The sequence below is a fragment of the Mandrillus leucophaeus genome, unplaced genomic scaffold, assembly GCF_000951045.1.
Source record: "Mandrillus leucophaeus isolate KB7577 unplaced genomic scaffold, Mleu.le_1.0 Scaffold2, whole genome shotgun sequence".
Taxonomy (NCBI): domain Eukaryota; kingdom Metazoa; phylum Chordata; class Mammalia; order Primates; family Cercopithecidae; genus Mandrillus; species Mandrillus leucophaeus.
The window spans coordinates 6015459-6034534 of NW_012102031.1; the positions used below are offsets into that span (position 1 = coordinate 6015459).

A 19076-nucleotide genomic window follows, 5' to 3' on the forward strand; every position below is an offset into this window, starting at 1 on the left:
GGCCCTTCCCCTGCTCAAATCCCTCCCATGGCTCCCTACTGCTTCCTCAGCTTCTGCCCCAGCTTCTCTCTGGCTTTCCTCCACTTACTCTGTTGCTCACCCTTGACCAAGTACCCGCTACATGCCTGCCAGGTACTATGGGGACACCACGCACAGGCAGCATAGGCCCTTTCTCCAGGGACTTTGCAATTCCCCTGGACTTTACAGAAGAGGACACTGAGGCGTAGAGAGATGACACGACATGCCCACCGTCTGACTCCAAACCTGTGCTTCCCCCAGCTCGACCCCAAGCCCATTTCATCTTGACCCTGCAGGAGGCACCCAGTGGCAGAGGGGACCCCCTAACACCTCCCCCTGTCAACCACCAGCACCCCCTGCAGGACAGCAGCATGAGCCCCTGGCAGGCACTCCCAAGAGGCACCCAGCCCCTTTCTCCCCAGGATCTGTGGGGTGCTGGTGAGGGGCTGGCTCCAGGGGCTTGTCCTGAGACTCAAGGCCAGCATGGGACTTGGGAGCCTGTGTCTGAGCCCTGTCAGCTCCTGTTCATGCCATCTTGGCAGAGCCACTGTGTGGTTGCCCCACAAATACAATGGGGATTTATTTGCAAGTATTAACTGAGCACCTATTAATGCTGCACCCTGCAGGCGGGGGATGCAGTGGTGGGCAAGACAGACCTCGGCTCTGTGTTCATGGAGGGCATAGTCTGGTGGGGTTGGGATCATGGGTGGTCGTAGGGCAATGACCATGCAGAGCACCATCGGAGCAAGGTAGAGAAAGCCTGGCACATAGTAGGTGCTCAATAAAACACCAGCTGAGTGAATAATTTTGTGCCTTCATTCCTCACTGAAATCCTAAGTTTATGTGCATGGGAGTGGGGGTGGGTACAGCCGCTGCAGCCCAGGCAGATGAGACTGCAAGTGCAAAGGCCCAGGGGCAGGGCTGAGCAAGGCACGTTCCAGGAACAGAACCCAGCCTGTCTCGGAATCTGCCGACCCAGATGAGCTGACGTCTGAGTCTGATTGGTGAAGTCGTAAGTGCCGGGCACATACTGGGAGTTATCATGACCAGGTGGTCTACACTCTGCAGGGGTGAGACCTGGCTGAAGCTTCACCACTGGGGTCAGTGCCTGTCCTGTGACAAAGCGAGTAAAGGCCGGGATGGGGCTGGGCACACAGTGGGTGCCTAATTGGATCACTGCCTCCCTCCCCGGCTCTCCTGGTCCTCCCTGGGTCTCAGGGTGTCTGTCTGCAGTCTTGCTGTTCTCCATGCTCCTGGCACTGGGAACAAGGCTGATATGGGCCAGAGTTGGCCACACTGTCTGACCAGCAGGAGCTGGTGGGGCGTGTGCAAGCGTGCAGAAGTGTCTGCTTATGGGCGCATGCAGCGTGGCGTGTGTGGGCATGGACACGTGTGCAAGCGTGTGTGGACACGGGTGTGCGCTCACCTGGATGTCCTCCAGGAGCTGCTTCCGGTGCCACTTGATCCTCTGCAACTCTTCTGTCTCCCCGCTGCTCAGCTCCGCGGGCTCTACAGAGAGACAACCGGCCTTCCCCATCACTCGGCTGCAGCCACACCCACTTGCCCTCACTTCTGCAGGGCCTCCTTCCCTCCAGAAACCCAGGATTTGCCCTCTTTACAGAGGCCCACCTCCTCCAGGAGGCCTCCCCTGACTGCCCTGTCTAAAGCAGCCCCTGCTCCCTCCCCTCCTGCCCTGCTTCCTGTTTCTCCCACCCCCTGGATAGACACCCCCCGAAAGGATCTTGTTTCCTTTTATCTTTTCTGTCCCTCCTGTTAGACTCTTGGCTCCGTGACAGTTCAGCTGTTCTATTCTTTTGCTCACTGCTGTGTCCCCAGCACCGAGAAAAAGTCTGACCCGTCGTAAGCACTCAGTTAAACACTTGCTGAAGGCATGCATTCCTTCCCCGGAACTTGAATCCCCTCCTCCACTGACTCACGGGCTCATTATTTATTCACTTATTTATTTGAACAACCAGGAAGTGGCATACCATTTTCCTCACATCCCATTGGCCAGAATGCAGTCATGTGGCCACACCTAGCTGCAAGGGAGGCTGGGAAATGAACCTGTGTCAGGGTGGTCCTGATGTCCTTACTATGTAAAATGGGGAGGCTGGATTTGGGGGATATTTTGTAGTCCCTGCCCCCAGATACTGAGGCTCAGAGAGGTGAGGTGACTCAACCAAGGTCCCACAGGGAAGTGGTCACTGAGCCAGGATGGGACCTTGAATTGGGCTGACTCCAAAGCCTGTGCTCTTTCATCTCCACTTGGAAATGAATAAATTAAATAAGATTTGTATGTGCTGGCATTCTATGCAAGGTGCTATGATGATGCCCACAACTAGGTCAGCTGTCCTATCTTCATGCTTCCTGGTGGCTTCAGTTTCATCCACAACACTCTCCTCCTCTGAGTAATATGGCCTCCCTATTACTCAGAGAGTCCTCATCCTGGGCCTGGGGACTCTACAACCTCTCCAGCCTTGGCAGCAAGACTTATTCTCTGCCATTCCCAACAAGAGCCTGCCAGTCCAGCCTGCCAGCTCCTCTCTGTCCCAGAGCCATCCAGGACTCGGTCCCACTTCCCTGTGTTTGCCCAGGCAGCTCCTGTACTCTGGCATGCCTTCTCCTGTCTGCCTGCCCAAATCCTCGCTGACCTTCAAGTTCCAGTGTCGGGAAGTGCCTGGCTGCATTTCTTAAAAGTTTTACAAGGATAGACATCATTTCCCCCAAAAGAATGCAGAGGGAATGTTGAATGCTCCCTTTCCCTACTTCTCCCTCTCATGACTAAGCAGGCATTGTGGATGTTGAGATTGAAGCCCCATGTGGAGATGGCAGGACACCAGGCTAGATGGAGCCCAGGTCCCCAGGCAGTGGTGTGGAGAAGACTCATCATATTCACCTGGACCACTTATCCATCTGAACTTTTCAACGAGAGAGAAATCAGTTTTGAGAACGTTTCGGTCACTGTTATTCTGAGTCTCTTTAAGCAGCTAAACCTGACATATATCTAATACAGCATCTTCATCTGTGGAATATGAACCATAACCCTTGCCTCAGAGGGCAGCTTTCAGCAAGGAAAGAGCTAAACTTTGTCAAACACCCAGCAAGAATCCAACATATGCTGAGTCCAACATGCGTACAATGGGTGCTGTCTGCATCCACCCTCCTCTTCAGGACCAAGGCACCATCCCCCCAGCTGCTGGGAGGAAAGCCTGCTGATGGCTCCCAGCTGACTCCCTCCCCAGACACTAGCCTCAGCCAAAGGGAGGTGCCTCACCCAGGAGTCCCCCTGACCAAGGGCAGGCCCTGCAATAAAAAGCCAAGACCGCTTGCCTGGTTTCAGGACCTGCCCCAGTTTTCAGATCCAGAACCTTGGGACTGAAGGAGAGGCTGGGTCCCAAAGGTAGAGTCTTGCAACACTGTGGCAAGTATATATGGCAATGACTCCCTGGTTCTTCCCTAAAAACACCTGTGGCCATTAACTCCAGTAACTGTATGTGGGGGAAAGGGGAATACCCAAACATTCTGAGGATTGTTGGACACAGGGTCCAAGTTGACATCAGCGCTCAAGACTGAAGTGTCTTCAAAGCCACATTTGAGTGGGGGTGCATAGAGACCAGGTGATAAATGAAGTCTTGGCCAGGTCCAGCTCACTAGGGGTCTGCTTGATTCATGGCCGCTTTCCTGGTCTACAGATGTAGAATTGGAATGAACATCCTTGGTTCTTGACCCCATATTGGTACCTTGGCCCACAGGGTCAGAATCATTGTAGTGGGAATAGCTATTGGAAAATTCATGAAGCTGACCCATTGTCCCCACAGCGAAGAGAGTAAACAAAAAACTATATCCTGAGGGGAATGTCAGGTGTGGATGCCACTCTTGAGACCTAATGGATGCAGGAGCAATGGCCCTCGTCACATTCCCAAGCACTTCCCCAGTTGGGAGGATGGCCTGCTTCTTCCAGCTGCTTCCTTTTAGCAGAGAATTATATACTATGCAGAAAACAGTTCCTGGAATGGCACCGGGTCCTGGTAGAGATAGAGTGCCAGCTTGCAGAACATCGTGTAACTAAGTAGCCCAGATGGCTCCATCTGACCCACTAAGTCAGAAGGTCAAGCGAGACCAATAGTAACCCTTTGTGAGTGGTACATCCAGGAGCAGGTGCGAGCAGAGACAGAGGGCTCCAGTAGGCTCCAGGGACAGGTGGCCCAGACCCTCGTGACACCCGCTGCTGGTGCACCAGGGCCTATCCCTCTGCTTACACCATGACCCACATGGGTGGGTCTCTTACGACTTTCTGACAATGGAGGAGAATGCCAAGGTTGGCTGCAGAATGAGTTGGCTCAGAGTTTGGGCACAAGTGAAAACCGGGTAGCTACTGAATTACAGCCCTGCACAAAGGTGTCCTGGAAAGACAGTGGTGAGGGCAAGTCCTCCCAGGGACCAGGGCTTCAGGCAGGGCACCTGGCCGTCCACTTCTTGTGGAAAGAGAAATGGCTTCTTGAAGTCAGAATATCCATGCATCATGGGCAGTGGTGAATGGCTTGACTGCTTTGTTGGAGGCCAGAAAGAAGGAAGATGGGAAGATCAGAAAGTCAGGAGAAGAGGCAGGTGGATGACCCCATGGGAGCAGAATGTCCACTCTGCCAGCAACAGGGACGCATGCTGAGCCCATCGTTTCTCCAGAAGACCAGGGAGCAAATTGATTCCATGAAACCCCTTCTATTCTGCAAAAGTGAACCATCCATCTTGCCTGGAGTCAACACGTGTTGGAAATGTGTTTGCCTTTCCTGCCCACAGGGCCTCAGCCAGCACCACTATCCAGAGGCTTAGGGTGTTTGACCCGCCAACACAGCACACCGCGTAACATCACAGAAGACCAAGGGATGCTCTCGACAGCAAAGGTGGTCTGAAGTGAGCATGTGGCCATGAGATCCACCGGTCCTCTCTGGCATTTCACTGGAAGGTGCTGGCCTGATGGAGTGGAGGGATGGGGCAGCCTTGAGAAGGTGTAGCGGAGGTGTCAGCCTGGAGGTGATATCCTGCTTGGATGGGGCACCATATGCCCTAAATCTACCACCACTGTGTGGTGCTCTGTCTCCAGCAGGCGGTCCACAAGGGTCCAGGAACCAAGGGGTGGGAGTGGGAGTGGCCCCACCTGCCATTCTCCTAGTGACCCACTCTGGAGTTTCCTTTTTTATTTTATTTTATTTTTTTGAGACAGTCTTGCTCTGTCACCCAGGCTGGAGTGCAGTGACATGACCTTGGCTCACTGCAACCTTTGCTTCCCGGGCTTAAGGGACTTTCCTGCCCCAGCCTCCCCAGTAGCTGGGATTATAGGCATATACCACCACCCCAGCTAATTTTTTTTTTTTTTTTTTTAGATGGAGCCTTGCTCTGTCACCAGGCTGGAGTGCAATGGCACGACCTCGGCTCACTGCAACCTCCGCCTCCTGGGCTCAAGGGACTCTCCTGTCTCAGCCTCCCAAGCAGCTGGGACCACAGACATGAGCCACCACATCCAGCCAATCTCCGTATTTTTAGTAGAGATGGGGTTTCATGGTGGCCAGGATAGTCTCGATCTCTTGATCTCACAATCTGCCCACTTCAGCCTCCCAAAGTGCTGAGATTACAGGCGAGAGTCACCGCACCCGGCCAATTTTTGTATTTTTAACAGAGACGGGGGTTTCACTATGTTGGCCAGGCTGGTCTCGAACTCCTGACCTCAGGTGATCCACCCACCTCAGCCTCCCAAAGTGCTGGGATTACAGGTGTGAGCCACTGTGCCTGGCCCACTCTGGAGTTTCTTTCCTCTGCAGGTCTAGAGGTCCTGTTTCCAGGAGGGAGTTGGAGCGGGGAGGACACTTTATACCAGGGGACAAAGCAAGAGTCTTGTGACACTTTAAGCTCACAAACACCTACTCCATGCCAGTCTCTGTATAAGTGCTGTCATTTAATCTTGAAGTAGGTATTTTCCAGTTTGAGACACTGAAGCTTAGGAAGGTGAGGCATGGGAAGTGGCAGTGCTGGAATCCGCACCCTCTTTTGCTGACCCCCACGCCTCTGCCCCAGGAGAGATGGATTCTGAAACTGTTCGGGACATGCAGGGATGGAAGGTGTAAGGGGCCACCTGTGTGGAGACGCAGAGCAGGGACAGCCGGCGAGGCAGTGCTGGAAGCTGGCTCCGGAACTCTTCCGGTAGGAGCTGGCGAGGAGGCCGTCGGTGTCATCCACAGAGAAAAACCAATCACCTCGGGTTGCCTTGGAGGTGGGCAATCCGATTGTGTTTTGTTTTGTTTGTTGGTTTTATACACTTTTCCTGTTGGCCTGGGGTTGTGTTTCTGCTCGGGGCGCACCTGCTGGAGGAGGCCGAGTGGATTCCAGACTGGCTGCTTGTCTGAGAGAAGCCAGCGTGGGCTGCAGCATTCCTACAGATGCTCCACGGTGCGGATGGCCAGAAGTGAGTGATGGGGTTCCTGAAGCTCCTCCAAGGCTGACCTTCCGGCTCCCTGTGGGGTTTCACCAGCTCCTGGCTCCCACCTGCCCTCAGGGTCCAGGGAATCATTCACACATCCTGTGTTCCAGCCCCTCCTCTGAGCTTCAGATCCGATCATCCCCATATGTATTGGTCACCACCGCTCCTGTCATTGTGCCCCAGATTGAACTTCTAGAATGCTCCTTCCTCCCCGTCCTCTTCCTGAATTCCTGAGCCCTGAAAATGGTCCACATTTCCCCAGGAGGCACCTTGACACCCACCTGGCTTTCATCCCTTGGGTCTCCTCCACCACCAAGTCCTGCCTAATTCTTTCCCCTTCCAGGGTCCCACTGTCGTCCTGGCAACTATCACTTTGCTCGAGGGGACTTCAGGGCGTTCAGATGCCTCCCTGCCTCTTCTACCCATTCCGGTCCAGTTTCCCATGGCATCCCATTGTCCTGGGGACAAAGACTGCAAATCTCACCAGTCCTCCTGGTGTGTCCTCTCCACGCTCCTCTCACACTGTGCCCCTTTCCTGCCCCAGCTCCATGCTCAGCCTCCCTGGCTGCCCTTCATTCACGAAAGCCTTTGCGCCGCCATTCCTTGCACCCAGAATGCCCTTCCTTCTCCTCTCTGCCAGCAGACCCTCCTTATCTCCTACTTCAGATCCCCTTTCAGGGGTCCTCCTGGGTTCCACCGAGGAGCCATCCCTGCCCCCACCCCTTCCCATTCCCCACAGCGTTTCTGGGATCTGCATGGCTCAATAACCAAGTCACGCCCTTGGTTAAGGAAGGCATGGTGGCTGAGCACCTGTGGTGTGCCAGGCCCTGTGTGTTCCAGGCTCTTCCCATCCACTCTCTCACTGAATCCCACAACCACTCCGAAAGGAAAGGTATTTCTAAGCTCATCCTACAGGCGAGGCCCCTGAGACTCAGAGAGGTGAAGTGTCCTGCCAAAGGTGACACAGCTGGAGTGTGGCAGAGCTGGGATTCACATCTGGGCCCATCTGGGGCTCGGAGGCTACAGCCCTGATGTTGATCTTCCAAAGCCTGATCTCTTTTCATACAAATCATCAAACACCTGTCGGACACTAATTCTGGGTTTCTGACAGGGTTACATGTTTGAGAATAAAGGCAAGATGCAGAATGATGCCTGCAGTTGCCCCCGCCCAACCCCTGCAAAGCCAACACTGTAAAACTGGGGAAACTGAGGCACGGTTCCCAGGGGAGTGGGATTGCATGGGAATAGTGAGCAGGTTGCTTGTGTTTTTACCGCACATAGCTCCTTTCATACTCCCTCGTGGTTGACAAGTGTGTTCGTGAATCCTCAGTCCCCTGTCCCCTTCTGACGGGGGTCCTGTCCCCAACAGGTGGCAACTGCCCAAAGCATCTGAATCCACAGGAGGGTGGTGATGGCCCCGGGCTTGCTGTATCTTACAGGGTGCACATGGAGCCCACTGACCCTTCCTCTGTTAAAAAGAGGAGATTCCTCCTCATTTCAGAGTTTCAGGCACTGGTGTAGGCTCATGGGATATGTTTTTTTGTTGTTGTTGTTTGTTTTTTTGAGATGGTCTCTCTGTCTGTTACCCAGGCTGAATTGCAGTGGCCTGATCTCGGCTCACTGCGACCTCCACCTCCCAGGTTCAAGTGATTCTCTTGCGTCAGCCTCCCGAGGAGTAGCTGGAATTACAGGCAACTGCCACCACGCCCAGCTAAATGTTTTTTGTATTTTTAGTAGAGACGGGGTTTCACTATGTTGGCCAGGTTGATCTCGAACTCCTGACCTCTGGTGATCCTCCTGCCTTGGCCTCCCAAAGTGCTGGGATTATAGGTGTGAGCCACCATGCCTGGGCGGGAGATGTATTTTTAATACTAATAATAATGCACACAAATAATAAAATTACCACCACCACCACAGACCCCGTTTCCTTCTCACTTATCTCTGTGCTTCTCACAGCCTCACAAGGTGTGACATGAACCCCCACCCCAAACCCACAGGCTGGTGCTGCCCTTGTGCCCAGGCCTGTGAATGTGCCCGTCTCTCCGGCTCCTCCCCACTTCCTCTTTGTCCTTCCTCTTTCCCATCGTATTTTTAGAAATCTTTGAGCTTGCAGCCCTGCTTCCAGAACAGCTGGCCTCACTTCCCCTTTCCGGGGCACGAGGAGGACCCATCTCAGGGCCCTAAATAAAGAGGCCCCTCAAAGTCTCAGTAGGAGGGACCTTGGGGCAGAGGGGGTGTGGGCGGAGCTGCTCCCCTCCCCAGCCCCACAAGCCCCACAGGCTCTGCAGAGTGTGGCTTCCTCTCCCCGAGCCGAGCTGGCTCTATTTTTAACTGCACCTGCCTGTCTTATCTGCACCAGCGCAGTGCTCATCTTTGGCCACACTGGGGCTTTGCTGTCTGGTGCTGTCATCTTCCCGGCAGGCCTTGGGGGAGGGTGCCTTACCTGCTTCCGAACACAGGCCCACCTCAGGAGAGGAGGGGAGGCAGCCCTGGGGAACCCTGTGTCACCAGCCTGTCCATAATAAAGGTAGGAAAACTGAGGCCCACAGAAGGAAGAGACCATGACCACTGGCAGGGTGGTGCAGAGCTGGAACCTGAGCGAGATCTGGCTAACTCCCAATCCCCGCTTCCCCAGGCCAGGCCAGGATGATGGCACCCACGTAGAGATGACAAATCGGAACTCAGAGAGGGGAAGTCACTGGGCCACGGAGAAGCCCGAATGAAGACCCAGTCTGGGCAACGGGGAAATGACCTTTCCTCCCTCCCGCTGGCCTCCTCCTCCAGGAGGTCTTCCCAGATCTCCTCTGCCCCAGTGGGAAAAGTTGCTTCCTCCCATCTCTAAGCCTGTGTCCATTTGCACGGCTGGGTCAGGGTCCTGCCGGATCTGACTCCTGCCTCTCCACCCCGCCCCCAACGTTCCAGACCAACACCCGTCCCCCAAGGTTAGGCCCATGGCTGGGTCACTGCTGTCCCCAGCACTCCTTAGCACACTGAAAGGTCGTTTGTAGAGTGAATGAATGAAAAGACCAACTACTCAATGGAGAACCAATTGACCCCATTAATCCATCGCTGCATTGACCCCATTTAATTCATTTCCTCCCTAGTACCGGCTGAAGCAAAGCAGATTCTCCCCTCCCATGCCCTCTCCACAGCCCCGGCCAACCTGGGGCTTTCTCCCTCAGGTTCTCAGCCCTGCTCTGCTGCTGACTGGCCGTGTGACCTCAAGCAAGTCAGTCCTCGCCTCTAGTTCACCTCTGGGAGCCTCAGTTTCCTTATCTGCAATATGGGGACAGCCATCCCTGTAACCTTAGTATGTTAGGACCCCAAAGGACAAAGTGCCCTGCTGGACACACAGGCGGGGGTCTTGCATCTCAGTGGGTGCCCTCCCCGCCTCATCCCCACCCTCCTGTCTGCTGAGAGGGCTGAGTCAGGTGCTGCCCCTTGCTGGGTCTCCCTGTGCCGACCAGGTGCCCCTCAACTGTGCTCACTGAGCTGTGATTTTGGGAACCTCCAAAGCCCACAGGAGAGGCAGGGGTCAGAGAGTGAGCCCGGGACAGGGAGTCAGGGCACAGGGTTTGGTCCTGCCCCTGGCCTCCCTTGGCCTTTTCCTCCCTTGGCCTCTTTTCTCCCTTCTGCCACTGGGGGGCTGTTGAAATGGATCAGTGGTTCTCTAACTGTGTTCCCTGGTGGGGGTGGGGGGAAGGGGGATGCCCAGTGGGCGGGGCCAGGCTGCTCCATGTTAGGTGCATTTGAAGCCAGGGTGCTCCTGGACAAGGCTGAGGTCATCTGGACCTGGGGAGCAGACAGCTCCCACCAGCCTTTAGGTTCTGGAATTCCAGCAGCCGTGTTCACCAGAACCGTTGCAGCTCTGGAGAACGCTGACATCCAGGGTACAGAAACTTGGCCCCTCTTCTGGGCCTTCGATTTACCTCCCCAAACACAATCCTGATGTTCTTTTCCTCACCATCTTTGCAGCCTCCTTTCTCCTCTTTCTCCCCAGACACATGGTCCTAGTCCCTGGGGAGGGTTTCAACCAGAGCCTCTGTTGCTCACTCCCGGCCCTCCCCCGGCTCTAGGCTGCGTCCTCAGCCTCCCCAGAGACCACCCCAACCCCCGGCCAGAAAGGGACCTCAAGTCCCTTGTATCACCCAGACAAGCATCGCCGTCACCAACATCACATCATCATCTTAATCACAAGTCACTTTTCTCAGTTCACCTCTGAGCCTTTGGACTGGCCGTTCCTTCTGGCTGAAATGTTTGTTCCTTAGAAGGCCCCTTAGCTGATACCGTCCTCAGGTCCCTCATTAGAGAGCATCTTGGGGCCTTTTCCACCATGCACTCCCCTCTTCCTTATCCTGCTTTACTGTTCTTCATCCTACCTGCCACCAACTGACGTACGGCATCACATGAGAGTCACTGCCTGTTTCTCCCTCTAGAGGACAAGCCCGTGAAGGGGGGAACAGCGTCTGCTTTGCTCACTGCTGTGTGCCCAGCCCCCAGAACACAACTGGACACCTAGGCTGAGCCCACAAATGTTTGCTTCGCGCAGCTGCATTTTCCGCCTGTGCTGTATTCCTTTGTCTAGGACCCTGTGAGGCAGGGGCTGCCGTCCCATTCTAAAAGAGAGCACCCTGAGGCCCAGAGAGGTGGACTGCAGTTGCTTACCTGGGTGGCACAGGTCCATTCCGACGCCCCTGGGGAAAAGATGACCCGTGTTCCTGTCGCTTGTCAACCCAGCTGCGGCTCGGGCTGACCCGGCAAGGATGCGTCACCTTGACTGTAACGGGCCCCTTCCTGCTTGCCCCGCCCAGCCCTGTGTGGGGAGGAAGTCAGTCCTGGCCCACTGGGGTCTCGTGTGCAGGCTTTTGATACAACAGCACTTCCTAAAAACTGGCAGAGTTTTGAGCAGCAGGGACCTTTGCCAGGGAGGGACAGAGGTGGAAACAAACAAACAAACAAACAGATGAAGTGAGGGGAGGGCCACATAAAAAAGAGAAAGACAGTGAGACAGAAAGAAACACACAGACGCATATGTGCACACATACGTACACACGCACAGACACCGAGGGTGATGTTCACTGAGGATGAACATTTTCCAGGGAACCATGGGCATTTACCTGGCAACGTCCTCACATGAATGCCATAGGAGAACCCAACTTGGACAGTCCTAGCAGGGCCCCCTCTGTTCCACCCCACAAGCTCTCTTCCAACTCCCACTTAAGAAAAGACAAATGAATTCAGTGCTAGGAAGGACTTTCCTTCCCTTCAAAGAAATATCTGGCTTTTTCTTGTCTAGTGAACAATTGGGTAATATGCTCCATTTTCCTTCTCCCCCAGGCTGCTGGGAAACTCGTCGTCAAATCCAAAGCTCATGGACAGCTATTCTATGATGTCGTGTGACCTTTGGGGACTGACTCAGCTGTTTGACTCTCAGCTAGGGCTAGTCAGCCTCGCTTTGCTTATCTGTGAAAGGGGAATAACACTAACTCGGGGATATGGAAATGATGGAGTGAGAGGATGTGTCAGAGATGCTTGGGACATAGTAGGTGCTCAATAAACACTTTCTCCTTTGATTCTAATTTTCTTCTTCGGTTAAAATGTATCATGTTATTGCTTGTGTCTTTTCTGGCAGGTTGGCTCAAATCCTTTCTGGAAAAAGCTGTGCTGTAAAGAAATAGGTATAAATTAAATGCAAATTCCCTATAACTTCAGGACACATGCAGATTTGTTCATCTGCTTCCCCATTACTCTCCAGGTCCCATGAGGGCAAGGTTACCTTTTGTGCTCTGGTATGTGGTAAAATGCTGGGGACATAGAGGGTATGCAAGCATGGAATGAATGAATGAATGAATGAATGAATGGAACATGGTGGAGATCACAGTGAATGTGAAAGCCAGCTACAAGTTCACCTCCTTTTCACTATGCCGCCACTCCTGCCATCAAGGGGCGAAGTCTATTTCTCCTTCCTTGGAAGCTGAGCTGGCCTCGGGCGTGTCTTTGACCAAAAGCACGTGGCAGAAATGATGTTCTGTGATGTTCGAGGCTGAGCTTTGAAAGGCCTTGCAACTCCTGCTCTTGCTCTCAGTCCCCTGCCCGGCTGCCATGAGAACAAGCCTGGGCTAGCTTGTTGGAAGACCACAAGGAGATAGGCCAGGCTGTCCTGACTGTCCCCTGGTTGCTGCCTCATCAGTGAGGCCAGGGGACACCAGAAGAAGAACGATTAAGTGGAGTCCCACCCAAACTGCTGACCCATAGCACTGTGGGAAATAACACACTTTTGTGGTTTAAGCCACCAACTTTTGGGACGTTTTGTTATGCAGCCAAAGCTTGCTGATACAGAAGAAATCCAATGCTATCATTTCCTTGGAGAGAAAACTGAGGCTTATTTCCGGGAAACATTTGACCAAGTCAGAACTTGAGTGAGTGCCAATTCAGGCCCAGAAGCCAGGCCTACTAAGTCCCCGTCTAGTGTGCTCAGGATTTTTGAACCCCACACCCCCACTGCTTCTCCCCTGCCCTGCCCCCACCTGGGTTCTTGTATAACTCATGGTTATTTTCTGGAAAACTTGTTACAATGATTTCCATGGTAAACTAGGTTTTTCTCAACTGCTTTGGGCCTGAGGAACCACAAACCATGACCCTGGCCATTTTAAAACTAGAAATTTGGGCCGGGCGTGGTGGCTCACGTCTGTAATTCCAGCACTTTAGGAGGCTGAGGCGGGTAGATCACGAGGTCAGGAGATCGAGACCATCCTGGCCAACATGGTGAAACCCCGTCTCTACTAAAAATACAAAAATTAGCTGGGCATGGTGGTGGGTGCTACTCAGGAGGCTGAAGCGGGAGAATTGCTTGAACCAGGGAGTCGGAGGTTGGAGTGAGTCGAGATCACGCCACTGCACTCCAGCCTGGCAACAGAGTGAGACTCTGTCTCAAAAAACAAAACAAAACAAACAAAAAAACCCCTAGAAATGTGGAGAAAGGTATAATTCCCTATGCACACTTCAGGCCGGAGACTGCTATCTTTAGAAAGTCATGCTTGCAAAGTTGACCCTTGGCTGGCACCTGGGAGCTTGGATTTGGGGAGGGCTCCCACCACCCTAACTGATGAGAGTGGCTTACTGAGCCTACCCTATTTGCCTAGCATCCCTGGTAGCATCCCATCTCACAGGTGTTTTCACGACTTGTTGCTGGAGCAATTGAGCGTGTCCCGTGTGACTGCATTGGGAGAGGACTCTTGGAAGCTGCACCTGGTTTCCTCTGGACTTTGCCACTGCGCCTTTGCTGATTTTGCTTTGAGTCCTTTCGCTGCCATAGATCATAGCCGTTAAGTATGACCATGCGCTGAGTCCTGGGAGTCCACAGTAAACCACCGAACCTGGGATGGCCTTGGGGAACGCTGACCCATCTTGTGGCTGACCCAGTAAATGTTCCTTGCCCCGGGCCACGGTTTGGCATCCGGCACTTCCCTTTTGTCTGATGGATGGTCACGGTCGTGTGGTTCAGTTATTGTTACTGTCTTATTCTCTAAGACATACCTCAAATGCCACCTCCTCTGTGAAGCCTGTTGCGATAACACCTCCCCTCCCTCTCTCCCACAACCCTGGTCGTGCTTAACAGCTTAGATGCAGTCAGCCTGGGAGGGAGGGGCTTCTTCACTGTGGGCAGCAAAAAGTTTGGCAGAACTGACTTCATCATTTTCGCTGTCACTCCCTGTCTAGGTTTGGCTGCAAGATTAGCTGGGAACCAATAGCACAGGCAATGGGAGGGAAGGAAGCTGGACCCAGGGGAGCCACGGAGAACTGGATTCGAATCCTGACTCAGCTCTTGTGAGCTGTGTGATCTTCTTCCTTCCCCTCTGAGCCTCATTTTTAATCATTTTAAATCATCTACAAAATGAAGACAGTTCAGGTTAGGTTTGCCTACATGAAACAGAAAACCCACATAATAATAATGGTTTAAAGAAACTAGAGGTTTATTAATCTCTTACAAGAAAGAAGCCTGAAGTGGACAACACAGGGCTGCCCCGGTAGCAGCCTGGGCATGGATCCAGGATCCTTCTAACTTTCTGCTGCTGTCCTCAAGTTCTCCTCATGGTCCAAAGTGGCTGCTTGATCTCCAGCTATCATGCCTACATTCCAGGTAGGAGGAAGGATGAAAATGGGAAGGAATCCCCTTAAAACTCTTTCTGGCCTGAGATCGGCCCTTCTGCAGTACATTGGGCTTTGGTTCCTACCTGTGTATCTGGGACAACAAATGAGAGTCTCCAAACATGGGATCTGGGAGGTCCTAAAACGACCACCACTGCTGTTTCTGGAGTGCCTGCTACGGAGTGCCAGACACTGTGCTAAGTACTTGTCATCTCATTCAACCTTTTCCACCATCCAACAAATAACATTATTACAATCCCTCTTTTATAGATGAGGGAACTGAGTTCAGAGAGGTTAAGTCACTTGCCCAAGGTCACACAGCCAGGAGGAGGCAAAGTTCACATTCAAGCCCTGAACTGTCTGACTTCAGATCCCCACACTCAGCTTGTACAAGCATCACTTTAAACATTTCAGAAGTTCACCGGCCCGCCCTCCTCCCTCCCTGCTCTTCCCTCCAGGGAGAGATAGGAAGGGCCTAGCACCTTAATCAAATCATAGCAAAACCATGTGGGTAACACTTTCTGTTTGTCCAAAAGCTCAGAATTCCTCACGTGATGCCAATGGCCCGAGGGTGAGAGAGATGGAAGAAGCTTAGAGGAGGTCTAATTCCATGGCTTCATCTTACAGATGGGAAACTGAGGCTGGGAGAGGGAAGGGACTTAATAGAGTGAGTTAGAAGCAAGCAGAATCTGCCCTTGAGCCCATTTTGGCTGCACAGTCAGAGTGCCTATCCATCCATCCATCCATCCATCCATCCATCCATCCATCCATCCGTCTGTCCGTCCATCCATCCGTCCATTCATTCATTCATTTATTCCTTTGATGTTTATGTTTATTGAAGGCCTGCTATGAGCCATGCACTGTTCCTGGCGTTGGCACAGACAAACGTCCTGCCCTCATGGGGCACATGGTTGAGTCACTAGGCCAGGTGGGAGGTGGCAGGTGGCGGGCAAGGTGTGTGTTGGGGGAGTGAATCCTCTCTGCGGTCTTTCCCCTGCCTCATTTTCTCTGATTTCCGATTTTTTTTTTCTCAAGGACTCAGAACTGGAGGCAGCATCCTGGAGGCTCGCAGAGTGGAGCATCCCAGCATCTTGAGGCTGCTGAAGGTCTGCCTGTGAGCCCAAGCTGTGGGTAGGGTTTCCAGAGCACAGACCAGATGTGCCTGATTTCCACCAGACCTGCCACTCCCCGTCCAGTGACCAAGAGCATGGGCAATGGGAGAGAAGGAAGCTGGATCCAGGAGGGAGGGCCTGAGATCCAGTAAGCCATGGGCAGGGATGGGGGTCAAGGGCAGTGGGGCACATGCTGATGTTTAAGTTCTAGGACGTGCCCCTAACACAGAAGCTCCTCCTAGCACCACTGATAACCAGAGAATTTGGGGAAGAGCCCAAATGCTCATCGGAGAGCGAATGGTTAATAAATTGTACTGTGTCTGGATGATGGGTCACTGTGAGTCATGAAAGAGGAATGATGATGTAGGATTCAAGCATCTACTTCCAGTTGTATGTAACAGTAACTCAGACCGATTTAAATGGGTATTTAGCAGCTCAGTCTCTGAACAGTCTGGAACAGGGTTGGCCTTGGGGGTAGAGATACCAGAGACCTTTTTTTTTTTTTTTTGCCCAGGTGGGAGTGCAGTGGTGCAGTCTCAGCTCACTGCAACCTCCGCCTCATAGGTTCAAGCCATTCTCCTGCCTCAGCCTCCCAAGTAGCTGGGATTACAAGTGCCTACGACCACGCCTGGCTAATTTTTTTTGTATTTTTAGTAGAGACCGGCTTTCACCATATTGGCCAGGCTGGTCTCGAACTCCTGACCTCGTGATCTGCCCTCCTTGGCCTCCCAAAGTGCTGGGATTACAGGCGTGAGCCACTGCACATGGCCTACCAGAGACTCTTAAGTGTCCTTGTTAGTTCTCTCCTTCCCTCTCTGTCTCTCAGTTCCAGGCTCACATCAAATCATCCTTGATTTCAGAGCGCCTACCAAAAAGAAATTTCCCAGGGAAAGGCTGTGATTGGCTAGACCTGGGTCATGTGCCCCACCCCAGAACAATCTTTGCAACAGCGTGGAAGAAACACCATAGTGGGTCAGGCCTGGGTTATGTGCCCAGCTATGTAGCCAGAAGGAGGTGAAAGGGGATGGACAGGCCCACCAGAGCCACAAGGTAAGGTGCATTTCTCTAAAAAAAGGAAAGCTAGGCAGATTAAAAAAACGAAAAACAAAAAACGGACATTCATTCTTGCTATGTATTTATTTATTGAGACAGAGTCTCTCTCTGTCTCCCAGGCTGGAGTGCAGTGGTGCGATCTCAGCTCACTGCAACCTCTGATTCCCAGGCTCAAGTGATTCTCATGCCTCAGCCTCCCGAGTAGCTGGGACTACAGGCATGCACCCCCATGCTTGGATACTTTTTTGTATTTTTTTTTGGTAGAGACAGGGTTTCACCATGTTGGCTGGGCTGGTCTCGAACTCCTGGCCTCAAGTAATCAGCCCACTTCAGCCTGAGGATAACATGGAAAGTTATCTTCAGCATGGAACTGCGAATTTGTGTGTTTCCGTGGAGCATGGGGATCGGGAGCCCAGACTCGGCAGCCAGATGGCCCGGGCTCAAATCCTAGCCCTGCTACTTTCTTACCATCGTCTTAGGTGATTGACTTCACCTCCTTGAGCCTCAATTTCTTCATCTGTAAAATAGCATAATAATGGTGCTTGCCTCATATCATTGGTGACGGGTTAACTAAGTCAAGCCATGTCAAGCGTGTTGGAGTGGCACTTGGTGTGCAGTTGGTTTTTGATCAATGTTAGCGGTTGGAGAGGCCTAGAGCAGGGGTTGCCAGCTGGAATGCCCTGAAGGGCCAGACAATAAGCGAATGAGGGGAGTGGGCCCACTTAGGCACACAGCGGGGAATGGCGGGGACTGTAGCAAAATGGAAGGGCTTGTCCCATATGAAGTGGGCAACTGGTCCCGGCCTTCGCTGACTGCCACCATGAAGGGACAAGAGTACAGGATGGCTGGTTTCTCTGTTTTCCAAGGATAGCTGCATTCATCTGCTTTTGTGTGAGATTAATCATCAAGTAGTTTGACAAAGTGGCAAAATGCTGAGCTGGAGAACATGGTGGAGGCTAATGCCATGGGCTGGATGTGGTTCATGGCTCGCCTACTCACTGCCTTCCAGGTAAGCAGATGATGGAAGGTGTTATCTGGAAAGGATGATCACCAATGTGGTGACAGTCACTGTCCCTGTGTTGTAGGTTTTACGGTGATTTGAATCTTCTTGGTATTTAGACGTTCATCACCACCACCAACAAGAGAGAGGGTAGGAGCTGTGGGGAAAGGGGTTGGGAGGAGCGTGGGGAGAGAAGGTGGAGAGGGTGGTGGCCACATTCAGGGTGCTCGAGGGAGCCCAGAACATCAGTCTCCACCTATTAACAGGCACCAGCCTTAATGACTAGCAGAGGCTAAGCAGGGTGGGGGCCAAAGCCACCTTCTCGGTTTCTCTGTAATGGTGTCCCATGTAGGTGACCTCCCTCTTGCCTGAGAACCCCTGGACTTGGGTTCAAATCCCAACATTACAGGTGTGGGATTTGCGACTTTACCTCTGCGTCTGTGTCCCTGTCTGTAAAGGGAAGGAAGTCATGCCTCCTTTCCTGTGTAGATGAAGGGATTGCAAAAACAAGCCAGGCAGAACATAGCCCAGCCTTGAGCAACAGGTGTGCCCCACACGCGGATGTCTGAGCACCAGGTCCTGCCATCTGGAGATGGTGTGCGTTCCGGATCTGTGGGCACTTCAACCCAGGCGTGGGACTCAAGTGCCAGGATTTCAAATGAAGGGACAATTTTAGGTGAGAACCACCATCTCACACCTCGTCGATGGCTACGAGTTCTGAGCATAGACTCTGAGCCAGGCTGACAGCTGAGTGCTGGGGACAGAAAGTTAAACAGCTGGCACCCATGCTCTGCAATAAGCCCAGGGCACAGAGGGGCTCTTAACCCATTCAGTGAGCATGAATGCCCATCCGGAGTCTTGGCTGTTTGGTCTGAGGATTGAAATCAGTAGTTTGACACTATCGAAGGTCAAACAGGATTCTTTGAGGGAGAAGGTGAGGAGAGGGTGTCCCTGGCTGTAGGAACAGCCAAGTGCAAGGGCTGGGCGGCTTGAGAGGGAAGGGAGAGGCACTTGGTGCGAGCCTGGTCTAGTTCTGTTTTGGGTCTCTCCCTCTCCCCCACGCCCCTGGGCCTCTACCCTCGACTCAGCTGCTCCCTGACTCCCACTTCCCCTTTCCAACCAGGCGGCTGTAGTTTTGGGACTGAGCCCTTTTCTGCTAGGGACAGGAAGACACACCTCCAGGTCCAGTGCATGCGTGCGTATCATATGCATGAAGAGGGGTCCTGGGTTCTGCCCCGCGCCAAAGTCACTGCAGTAGGGGCCTGGAGGAAGC

At 53.0% G+C, this 19076-nt stretch overlaps 1 protein-coding gene across 4 annotated transcripts in view; it reads right to left on the reverse strand.

Annotated features, from left to right (window-relative positions):
- CYTH4 (cytohesin 4) overlaps positions 1-11706 on the reverse strand; it is a 33177-nt gene extending 21471 nt beyond the window's left edge. For 2 of the 4 annotated variants that reach the window (XM_011978912.1, XM_011978911.1), the window contains exon 1: positions 1445-2004. In XM_011978912.1, the coding sequence (XP_011834302.1) occupies positions 1445-1555 (111 nt within the window). In that variant the 5' untranslated portion in view covers positions 1556-2004. Of the gene's footprint in view, positions 1-1444; positions 2005-11155; positions 11304-11539 lie in introns of those variants that run through there. The other 2 variants (XM_011978913.1, XM_011978914.1) reach the window with 2 other exon arrangements.
- Between the last annotated feature and the right edge of the window lie 7370 nt (positions 11707-19076).